A 12,539-nucleotide genomic window follows, 5' to 3' on the forward strand; every position below is an offset into this window, starting at 1 on the left:
TTTCAGTTTGAAAATACAAAAAAAATCCTATGCTTTGAAAGCTGAGGCAAATATTACCCACCCCCACCACAAATTGTAAAGTGAGAGGAAATATTCCCCACCCCCAAATTATTGGGTGAATACAGAGAGACAATCATCCACACATTGCGGTTTAAAATGTGTTTTCCCCCTTTTGTTATTTTATTTGTTATTTTTATTTAATTTTATTTTACTTTAGAGAGAGAAAAAAATCCGATGCTGTAAATGCTGAGAGACATCCGCTGCAAAAATGTAATTATCATGGGTGAATGCTCAAAGACAAGTGAATTGTCCACACGTGCTATTGTGGTTCACAGTATTTTCTTTTTTTTTATTTTTACTTTAAGTTCTGAGAGAGAAAACGTTTTTTTTCTTCAGCTGTGCATGCTGACAGATGGCCATTCCCCAAATTATTGTGTGAATGCTGGGAGAAAATCTACAAGCGTGTTCCCTTTTCTTTAGGTTCAGTGAAAAAAAGATATTTTCCCCCTGTGCTGTGAATGCTAAGAGACAACCATTCACATTGTGTTGGATTACTTGTTCTAGTCTGTGCATGCTGTGAGAAAGGCATTCACAGTAGTGTCATAAAATTGTTCTTTGTGATGAATTAAATAAGTAGTGACACGTGCAGATGTGTGTCAAAGTTGTCTTTTGTTTACTGAGAGTCAATAATCCACAAACGCTGTGGTTCAAAATGCTGAGAAACAGCCATTCATATTCATGGTATAATTTGGTTTGTTTGTTTTCATTTTCAACATGCTGTAAAAAATAAAATCACACTAACATGCTTGTGTGTCCAAAAACTACTTTTCGATTAGATGCTGAGAGACAGTTGTGCCTTTTGTGTGAATGCTGAAAGACAAGCATGTGTGTGACACAAAATGTCTTTTGCTATTCTGTGACTGCTGAAAGATCAGTACTCTTGTGAATGCGATTTTGTGTAGACACAGTACAGTTCACACCAATGTTGTGCTTCAAAAATATTTTTCCAGAGATGAGCATTGACACAAATATGGTTCTGTCTAGAATATTTGTAATCAGTCAGTGAGTGCTTTGAGCATTCACTCGAACAGACTTGCATACCAAGTAAATACTTGAAATACTGAGAGAACCAATTTTCTTCAAATTGTGCAAAGGCTGAGAGACAAGCATTCCCAATAGTTCACTGAATTATGGCTGTACAAATGCACTATTCTTATTGGTTGAATGCTGAGAAACAAGTATTCCCATTATAATGCTGTTCATACTTTTTTTTAAAATTGTGTAAATGGTGAGAGGCAAGTATTTGCATACTTTTAGCCTCAAAGCACTTGGTTGTGCATCCACCAGATGACTCTGATGCCATCCCCATACTACTCCACCCAATATGGGGAATTTTTGTATGGTATTTGGGGGCTTCTATGAATATGCTGTGATGTGATGGATCTGCTGTTCACGTGATGTGATTTCTACAATAAATTAATAACAGATGCTTCTTGTTTCTTTAATGTAAATCACATATTGACCACATGCACAAAACGCACAGTACATGTTTCATTACAAAAATGTTTTCACAATGGCAATAGAGTAGGAGAGTCATTTTCGGGGCGGGGGTCCCTGGAAGAGAGGAGATGTGTTCAGGCACTTCACATGCTTATTTGCTCACTGGCTGCAGCTCCCGCAAGGCCGCAGTCCATTCTCGTTACAGGAAGTGCACTTGAGGGCTTTGAAGGAGTCCGTGAAGCAGTTGCGGAACACGGACATCTTGCTGCCATGGCACGTCGGGCACGGGACGAAGGCGAAGCCCCCGCAGCTCTGGCACGTCTCGGGGTGCTGCACCCGCTGGAGGGAAGACCCGTGAGAGGTTTGTGTCCAGTTTATTTGGTATGCCGGCCGGCACACTCGACAAACATCTGCTGATTCGCAATTCCACAATTCACAATTTCCTCTCGAACCCAACCACTATTTGCTGAAAAACTCCCCTACTTTCACCTATCCATGTATTTTTGCGCAATTACTGTTACTCATATTCTGTACTTAAGTGGAAGTTCAGATTTTTGTGGTAAAAAAATACTCAGGTGGTGACAACAGAGTACTGATTGCACTGTGTAAAGTAAAAATAAATTTGTTGTAAAATTGACGAACAACAAAGAACAGTTTTATTAAAAACCCTGTCGAATTTGAATACTTAAAATGTTGCTAAGTAAAGTATAGTGAGGCTTCTTGAAAAAAATCAAGGCATTCTCGCCGTTCTTCAATACCGTGGGCGTGTCCTTTGCATGCGCTGAAAACCCGCCATGCTCAACTGCCAGTCAAATACTTCTACTATAATCTGGAAAAATAGACGCTACATTGTCTTAAATATTTTTCATGCCTACACATAAGTACATGTTTTGAGCCGTGGAAATCTATCTGCTTGGCTTTTCCACTGCGCCACAACAAGGCGCTCTAAAGTGGCCAAGCCAGCTCAAAGCTCCTTCCCACATGCTGTCTGTCATATAGGTATTAAGAAAAAAAAAAAAAAAAAACCTCCGTCACAATCGAATCTCTGCGAGCGACAGACTCCTTAATCTATATTTGGTAGGTATTTAAAATAAAGTACAGTATATAACATCAGTTACAGTACATTATATGAGTGTGTACAACAATGTACTGTACATGTTCCGCATTGGAGTGGGGGAGTTAATGTGTTGGGAGCCAAATCAATAACAGGCCTTCCATTATTTATGGTCACTTATTGACTGTGCTAATCTTTTACACTGCTCATGTTTTATTGATGACACGCGTGTGTACGTGCACACGTGTTTGTGTGTATACTTCAATCGGATTTGATAACTAACCTCAATTTTTGTCAAAAGATCTTGCAGTTCTCCTGATTCGTTCATGCTCAGTATTTTCTCAGCACCCTGAAAAAAAAAGTACTTGTATAAATACATAAATCAGAAATAGTGTGGACGGTATGGTGGGAGGGCAGTAAACCGCTTTTGGCCTGGGGCTGCACGATGAAAGCACATGAGGTGTCCAATTAGCACAAGTACTGTTGTGTCATTTTGAATGGCAGTGTGGTAAAATGTCAAACGTGACTTTGTTGTGTCTTATGCTGAGGACAGTGCTCTTTGCATTAAAAAACACATTTAGAATTGCAGAATGTGCATAAAGCAGAAATTGTGTTCAAATTATGGAGATTTGAGTAAGCGGTTTTGCTTTATGTTTGTCATTTTAAGTACATGTGCAATGTATGTCATTTTAGTGTATTAGCAATTGGACTAAACTGTAATCTTAGTTTACAATTAATAATACAAATTCAAAATGGCAAAACACTGAATTATTGGACTGACCACAATTGTTGCATAATTGCTGGAACTTTACATTTTTGAGATCTTACATCACACAATCTTATCCTAATTTTACATACTTTCAATTGTAATATATTTAATACCGGTAATAATAATCATAATAATAATAATAATAATAATAATAATAATACAAAAAACAAATAGAACAATAAAACAATAGAACAATAAAAATAATGCTGTTATCACTATTTTATGTATAAAATGATAAGAAAGTTTACTCACCCATGTTCAAGGTTTTCCCATATAAAAATGGCACCAAGGTAAATCATTTAAAAACCTTTTGCAGCATTGATGTGTACAAATAATTTTTCAAACAAATATATCACGGCTCAGATTCAGAAAACAGGTCAGCCGTGATTGGTCGCCGTGAGCAGTTGTGATGTCATTTTCAGTCGACAGAAGACAAAATGGCCGCCCCCGGAGATGGCTAAAAACGAGTGCATTTTGCTGCTTAACTTATATTCCACAAACGCAAAATTGGGCCTGCTGGAAACATCTCTTGAAAAAAACATGTTTGGGTTGACTTCCGCTTTAAGCACTGAACTTATTTGGAAACTATATACATGTAAAATACTGACCCCGAGGTAGTGTCCGTCCACAAAGACAACAGGCAGCGATGGAGGCTCTCCCACCCGCTTGCAGCGCTCCTCCAGCTCCTTGCCGTAGTCACTGTCCAGAGCGATGTTCCTCTCAACAAACTTGAGCCTGTGGTTCTGGAAGATCTTGCGCACCAGTTCGCAGCGCTCGAAAGTGGTTCTCACCACACGGAAGCTGGTGGTGTAGATCACCATCCGACCGAACTCCAAGAATAACTCCACCTGAGGACAAGAGGTAATCATTTATAATTTGCATCTCACCTGTGTGTTGTGCGTGTGTTTCGTTTTGTCAAAGCAAGAACCCCTCAGGGGTGCCAAGCTCATTTTTATCATGGGCCACATAGTTTCCCTCAGAAGGATGGACACGGCTCATAATTTATTGATGTACAATGAAAGGGAAATCTGACTTCTCACAACAGTATGCCTTTTCTCCCCTTGATATTTGTTAAAAAAAAAATTAACTTTGCAGTTCAAAAATCCAAATTTGTTATACAATAATGTGCCTTTTCCCCATAGAAAAATACAACTTTAGATTTTCAACTTTTATTAAAAAAAAAAGAAAAAACCTCAATCACATTTTTTCATGTTCTAGAAAATATGTACTGTTCATGAATGTGTCAGTGGTTCTTAAACATTTTACACCAAGTACCACCTCCAAAAGTACTGCCTGGCCCGACGTGAATAGCAAAAATCCAGAAATAGTTATTGCTCATTGCAATTGCCATTTACTGTGTATATATCAATCCATTAACCAAACCGCTTATCCTCACAAGGGTCACGGACGCTGGAGCCTATCCCAGCTGTCTTCAGGCAGTGGGCGGGGTACACCCTGAATCGGTTGCCAGCCAAATGCAGGTTACACATAGACAAACAACCCTTCACACTCCAAATCATACATTGGAACGATTTAGAGTGTCCAAATAACCTAGTATGTGTTTGAAATGTGGGAGGAAACCGGAGTACCCGGAGAAAACCCACACGGGGATGGGGAGAACCTGCAAACTCCACACAGGAAGGCCGGGGCTGGATTCGAACCCACAACCTCTGCACTGTGAAGCGGACGTGTTAAGCAGTCGACCACCATGCCGCCCAATATTAAAATAATTATGTATGATATATTGAGAAACCTTCATATTGAGAAAAAATGTTGCAACATTTTCTGTTCTTACTTTATTTACTCTGCTGACTTTCACTGACTGAAATTTGTCAGGGATGTATCGTCCAGACAGTAGCTGCTGATAGCGAGCCGCAAGCACACTTCCAAATGATCATCAGTCATGGTCGAACGGTACTGGGTTTTTGATGTTTTTTATCAGCAGCCTCAAAATCCTACTCCACAATTCCTTTTTTTGGTGAAGACATAGTGCACTGGCAGGCAAATGCACTTCAAAAAACGACATAGTGGAAAAATAAAAATCCACTCTGTATGGAATTACTTGGTTTACTTGTCCCCCAATCATTTTTATAGTTTTTATTAGATTTAGAGTAGACAAACCATATTGGAGGCTAATAAGGCAACTCGCTGTTGAAATGTAAGGACGGAAGCGCTTTAAAAGGATGAGGACGAATGGGGATGGAGGACAATTATTTTTTGAAAAAGGACGGGGGGACGATGCTCTGCCCAATAATATAAAACTTGGGAGGGCTGGGAGTGAAGAAGTTAATGTCATTGGATCGACCCACACTCACTTGGTGAGCAACTGGTCGATTCCAATTGACGTAATAGGCACCTCTGGTGTGCCGTCATACTAAAATTTGTAGAATATCTCTATATAATTTTTTGGAGTAAGACTGTACACTGTATTGGTGGTGGTACCTGTATCACACTTTGAAAAACACTGCAAAATCAAGTATGTACATTTGAGGGCAGCACGGTGACCCACTTGTGTGGCGTTTGCATTTTTTCAACAGCAACGCAGAACAAGAGCTATAGAATTGGATTGATAGATTTACAGTATATTTCACCAGTTGTAGAGCTAGAATTTATCTGGGGGGGCAGTGGGGGACTTCGGGGCTATCTCAGGAGGTCCGCAAAACAAAAAAAAGTTTTTTTTTCTCCAAACCCGTAAAATTCTTCCGAAAACTGTGATAGACATTCATTATATGTTCTCTATGGACAATGGGGGGGAAATGTGGAAAATAATTCCCAGAAAAATTGGAACAATACCAAAAACCAATTATCACCTGGGGTGTCCAATCATATTCCGGGGGCGGGGGGCATTGCTCCCGCAGCTCCCTCTCTAGCTCCGCCAGTGCATTTCACACATATTTGGCATAGTTGATATATATTTCCAGACTAACATTCATATTTGTATTTATCCTACTATACATTTTATTAGAGGGTGTTGCTTCAAATGAGCATTTTCGTCCATTGCTTTAGGTCAACTCTTTACCTAGTGCCATTTAAGTTACAATAAATTCCACTAGGGGGCTGCACGGTGGGCGACTGGTTAGCACGTCCGCCTCACAGTTCAGAGGTCGTGGGTTCGATCCCGGCTCCGGCCGCCCTGTGTGGAGTTTGCATGTTCTCCCCGTGCCTGCGTGGGTTTTCTCCGGGTACTCCGGTTTCCTCCCACATTCCAAAAACATGCATGGTAAGTTGATTGGACTCTCTAAATTGCCCCTAGGTGTGATTGTGAGTGCGGATGTTTGTCTCTGTGTGCCCTGCGATTGGCTGGCAACCAATTCAGTGTGTCCCCCGCCTACTGCCCGAAGACAGCTGGGATAGGCTCCAGCACGCCCGCGACCCTTGTGAGGATAAGCGGTATAGATAATGGATGGATGGATGGTTGGATAAATTCCACTAACAGCACTGATGTCTCATTAGAAAGTTTGTTATGGAGTGTAGCTGCTTGTCTGGCAAGCATAAAAGGCCACAACAGAGGATAAGGTCGGCGTGGAATTAAAGATTAATGATACATTCCGTTAAGTGTGTCAAGAAAAACTAATCAGGGTAATGAATTCTCAGCACTTTGCGTTCTGCTGTAGCGGGGGCGGCGCACAAAGAGCACCTTGTTGCTGTGAGCTGGACACAAGCGGAACAGACATCTGCACCTTTCATTGCAGAGGAGAATTATGCGGACTAACAGTGAGATTATCCTTGTTTTAGTAAAGTGCTGTAACACTTTTCTTGGACCCAATATACTCTAAATGTATCACATAGTAATCATAATCACTGTTTCTGCTTTGAAATTCAGTAATCAGGCAAAATGACTGGCCTAGTGGTTAATACATCTGCAGCAGATATAAAAAAGATTCTCCGCACCCCTGTTCAAATGCCAGGTTTCTGTGAAAAAAAAAGACCAAGACAAATAATTTCTGACCTTTTCTCACCATTAAATGTATGTAAACAGGGGAAGTTTATGGTAAATCACTGATGTAATGTTGTTGCACATATGCACACACCCTCTTATAACTGGGGATGTCGCATTGTTCAGAATTAACCAATCATATTCAAATTTATGTTAATTGGGAGTCAGCACAAACTTGCAACCATTTGAAGTGCCTCTGATTATTGCCAATTAAGATTCAGATGTTCTAGTAGGCGTTTTCTGACTTATAATTTGTTCTTGAGATTGGATTGCAGGTCATGAATAAGTTAAGCGTTAAAAATAAGAAATACTATAATTCTACAGGCATAAAATACACTAGTTTTAAACAGTGCTTTAAGTGGGCCGGTACGCAGCAGTACAGAGTACCAGCACCAGCACTCAATTTTAGTTTCTAGTGTACTGGGACTTTTTACGGCGTATCAGGACTTCACATGAGCCCACACTTGTTCTATTTTTCTCTTGCATTTTGTGATACAAATGCTAATTTAGGACACTAAGAAACCGCAAGTAAATTATAACGACATTGTATGATATGGCACAAGTCTCTGGCATTCACGGCCAGCAGCTAGCCGCTAGCTGCTAGCAACTTGTGCCCAGCTGGGAACAGCAAGTAGTCCGGAAGCTGTTACTGTGCTTTCTTTCTTTTTTTTTTTTTCAATTATGTGGACATGTGGCAGTTTGTAATTCATTCTCCATGTTTAAAAGAAGAGAATGTGCCTTAAAATGCACTTTGAGGTCTTTTTCTTTCATAGTCCATGTATAAAATAAGAAGGCATCCTGCTTTGTATTGCACTTAAAGTTATGTTCATAAAATCTTAAACGGCTATATTTGCCATTTTGTTGAGATTTTCCATTTGACATGTTAAATGCTGTTTTTTTTTTTTTTTTTTTTAACTTTAACTGGCAAATTTTTTTTTTGGGGGGGGTGTTAACCCGAAAATGATTCGATCCATGACTCAAATCTGTGATCCGATCCGAACCATGAGTTTTTTTTGATCCATCACACTACTAACTGGTTTGCCCCACACACCTGTCCCTCACGAGGTCTCACGAGTTGAGTGTGTGGCAGAAAAAGCTTGAAAAAGTTCAACCCTGGTGTGGCTCCAAAAGTGAAGAGCAGCCAACTAAGAGTAACATGAGTGCTTCTAATTCACTTGTTGCTAGCGATGTCAATAATAACAGCACAGAACAAGAATGGCCAGACTGCTGCTCAAATGACCAAATATGGTAATAATTTACTCTTTATTTATTTATTTATTTATTTGTTTGTTTGTTTATTTATTTTTCATGTATTTGTTATCTATTATATAAATCAATGAATTAATTAAGTTAATGCTCTGCTGTTATCCACCGCCTAATTTCCCTGGCAACAGTCAAATAAGGGGAATACCGGTGTTCTGCCAAAATGTTCTACCCATACAAAACTTCCGACCGTAGGTTTTTGACTGCCTAACCCCAACCGTATCCCACCTCACTGTCGGCATTATTGGTAGTGTGTCCCGACGGGTAGGAAAGAATTTCAGGACAACGACACATATTTTTTTCCAGTGAAAGCACTGGTTTTAAGGCAGCAGTAGGAGGTTTTGAGGCTAGCTATGGTTATGTTTTAAGAAATCTTGGCAAGTCAGACTTTACCGTTTAAAGATCATTTAAACTGCGATTGGTTGGCGACCAATTCAGGGTGTACCCCGCTTTCTGCCCAAAGACAGCTGGGATAGGCTCCAACACGCCCGCGATCCTCATGAGGATATGCGGTTCAGATAATGGATGGATGGATGAAGATCCTTTAAAATGGATCCTTTTATGGAGAGAGGTGACAAGGAACAATTATAAATGTCAATTTTAACGTAAATACCTTAACCATATATCATTGTATTGTCTTGGACCTACCTTGAATGGTGCCCTGTGCCCTTGTTTTATTTTGGGGGGATTTAATCGTAATTTAAGGTGAAATAAATCTACAATCTAAGTTCATAAAAAGTGCAAATCTGCATTAAAAGTGCGCCATAATTCCAAATGCATGAAACTTAGCCAATTTTTTAAGTATTGTTTTAACAATTTCAATATTTTTTTAAAATGTATATATAATGTTCTTTTTTGACATTTTAAATTTAATAAAATGTACTCCCCAAAAATAAAGTCTGGGAAATCTGCATAAAATCTGCATCAAAATTGTGCTATTATACCAAATGTACTAAACTTATGGATTTGAACCACCATATTATTATTCTTTCTTATCATGTTATCTCTTTTTTAAATTGAATTTTTTATTGAATTATAGATAAAGTAAAACAATCAAGACTATGAAAAGTATCCAAATTGCCATTAAAACTGTCTGCAATGCCAACTATCTGTACTCAATATAAAAACGTTCAGTTTAAGATATTTAACTTCTCCAAGCAAAATGGTAATAATCAGGACTTACACTGTTGCAATGGGGAAGGTTTTCAAAGAGCGTCTGACCCGCGCTCACTTTGTGCTTGACCCCCCTCACAGTGCCGTTCTTGCTGAGGATGTTGACCCTTTTGGAGGTGAACGTCCGGTCCTTGGCGGCCCCGGCGGCGTACACCAGCAGCTCGTCGGGTTCACTCTCGCTGTCGTCCAGCTCGGACCCCAAATAGGGGGGTCCGTCCCCGCTGGCCGCCGAGCTGCTGGTGCAGTCCGAGTCGAGCGAGTCGCAGGGCCCCTCGTCTTTGAACATCTCCTTCAGCACGCGACCACTGCTCCCCGAAGCTACCCGGAACCTCACTCGCTTCTGGGGCTTGGCCTGACCCTCCACCGCCGTCCCGTCCATTTTTGAGCACCCCTATGCTCAGCTTTACATCACGGTGCACAATTTGGCAGGGCGGCCCCCTCCTTCTCGCTTCGAGTTGAGTTTGCCATGGATTTACCAGCGCCTATTAATCCGATCTAAAAAAGGGCCGCCGGTCTAAGCTGCCTTCCAGTCACACTCAGCTGCCATTTAATTATGCATGTGCTGTTGTCACGGCAACCTGGCCGGTGAGGTAAGGTGATCGTGGCGTGTGCATTATGCATCTGACTGTACACAGTTTTCACCCAGGCTTTGACACACGACTTTTAATGGGCTGTCGTTGTGCACTTTAATCAAACCAGTGCACATCCTTGACTTTGACCCCACCTGCCTCCAGCCACATATCATTATGAGAACAAATATACCAGGGCTTGCCAAAGTTTGGGGATTTTAAATACAGGCAGATGGGCCAGGTCAATCAGATATGAGGTAAAAAAAAAAAAAAAAAAAAACCCTTTTTTAAAAAATTTGTTACTTTAGTTATTTGACAGTGAACTCAACTCAGTTTAAAACAAGCAGCAGTTTGGAAGACAGTGACCAATTTTCCAAAAAAGAGGCTTCAAGCTGTTTATTGCCACTTCCAATTGAAGTTCACTGTCAAACTAAACATAAATCAAAGTGCACCGTGTATTTTAAAACAACCACACAACTTTGCCTTTCGCTAGCTATGGCAAACAGTGCAAAACGCCATAGAAAAGTTAATGAAACTAGCATTGATGTCTGGTTGTCATAGCCCTTTTAGCAATAGTTGAACACAAATGCATCTTCACATGTAGACAGACAATATGTATAGATTCAGTGGACCTACCCCAAATATTCTTGAAATAATTTCTTTTAACCCTCCCCCAAAAAAAAAAAAATCCAATAAGCTTTTTTTTTTTTTTATTTTGTATTTTTTTTAATGAAAGGGGTGGTTCCCCACAAAAAACATTAAAAAAAAGAAAAAAAACATTTTTTAAAAAAAATAGGTAAATCCGTGGGTCCTGAACCGTGAGTATGTGGGATCGTATATATTCTTTATCCTCTGTGGAAAAAAACAACTAATATTACTGCAGTTTACATGAATTCATCATGATGCACAAACAGTTTGATTCTCTACATTGTTTTTATAATTACCGTATATGATTACTCTGTTTTATAAAGTACGAGTGCTATTTTCCTTATTAAAAAAATCATTGCAAAGTTTTTTTTTGTTTTTTTTTTTAGGGGGTGGGGACTGGAACAGATTACTGGTAAAGGCCATTTTTCAATTTCGGTGGGGAACGATGATTTGAGACAGTGTTTTGTGTTACAAGCATGGTCACAGAACAATTTAAACTTGTATTATTCTTTAATAACATACAGTACATTACATGCATGTGTAAAATGATTTATTTGACTAATATTTTTCTTTAAAAAATTGAACTAAACCAAGATAAACTAAATAAATGTTACAGGACTCCTGATAATGTCAACACTTGCAGGGCCAAATTAAAGAACAAAATACATCACTCCTGAATCACTCAATGAGAGAAATACACATCCCTAAAAAGCAAATCACTTTGGGGTGTCCAGGTGTGTTTTGCTTCTTTATGATTTCTGTTGAATGTGTGACGTCACCACAGACTGGCGGAAAAATGTGATGACGAACATAGAACAGGATGTTGCACTTATTGCGACCGTAATGGAAATATAGCGCAGCAGGCAGCTACACGTGATCGGATAATAAAGTCTTTGTCTTGGTTAAGCTGCACGAGGCTCAGTGCCCAAGGTTATCTTTGTAGATTTGTCTTTTCCAAGTCACTTACTTAGTCAGTTGAACAATGCTGTAGTCTTCATTCTGTATGCATATCTGCACGCCTATGGGCACTGCTTTTGTATTTTTGCAGACCCGCGCAGGTGGACGTAGGGTGGCACTTTTAAAAAAGGTTTCTTTGCGCTGTTGTAGGCGTGAACACAGCCCCGGCCAGTGTGTTTTAAAAAAATATAATGAAGATGATAATAATAACGGGGGCACGGCTGTCGACTGGTTAGCACGTCCGCCTCACAGTTCAGAGGTCGTGGGTTCGATCCCGGCCTCGGCCTCCCTGTGTGGAGTCTGCATGTTCTCCCCGTGACTGCGTGGGATACTCCGGTTTCCTCCCACATTTCAAAAACATGCATGGTAGGCAGAGCTGGGTAATCCAGGTCCAGAAAGTAAAAACCCTGCCACACTTTGGTTTTAGCTCAACCGGCAGGTATATGAGCTCAGTTGATTAGAAGCACATGTGGCTAAAGCCAAAGTGTGGCAGAGATTTTACTTTCTGGACCTGGATTACCCACCTCTTATGGTAGGTTGACTAATCACTCTAAATTGCCCCTAAGTGTGATTGTGAGTATGTATGTTTGTTTGTCTCGGTGTGACCTGCGATTGGCTGGCAACCAGTTCTGGGTGTCCCCCGCTTGATGGCTGAAGACAGCTGCGATA

The 12,539-nt window shown here is 40.1% G+C and overlaps 1 protein-coding gene across 1 annotated transcript; it reads right to left on the minus strand.

Annotated features, from left to right (window-relative positions):
• Positions 1-1,487: 1,487 nt before the first annotated feature.
• grxcr1a (glutaredoxin and cysteine rich domain containing 1 a) lies at positions 1,488-10,174 on the minus strand. The gene is made up of 4 exons (XM_086024222.1): positions 9,707-10,174; positions 3,932-4,171; positions 2,838-2,903; positions 1,488-1,839 (listed from the first exon to the last, which is right to left on the minus strand). The coding sequence occupies exons 1-4, from the start codon at positions 10,073-10,075 to the stop codon at positions 1,660-1,662; spliced, it is 855 nt and encodes a 284-aa protein (XP_085880348.1). The 5' UTR covers positions 10,076-10,174; the 3' UTR covers positions 1,488-1,659.
• Positions 10,175-12,539: the final 2,365 nt, after the last annotated feature.

The sequence above is a fragment of the Filicampus tigris genome, chromosome 2, assembly GCF_054856515.1.
Source record: "Filicampus tigris isolate MCC_2025a chromosome 2, RoL_Ftig_1.0, whole genome shotgun sequence".
Classification (NCBI taxonomy): Eukaryota; Metazoa; Chordata; class Actinopteri; order Syngnathiformes; family Syngnathidae; genus Filicampus; species Filicampus tigris.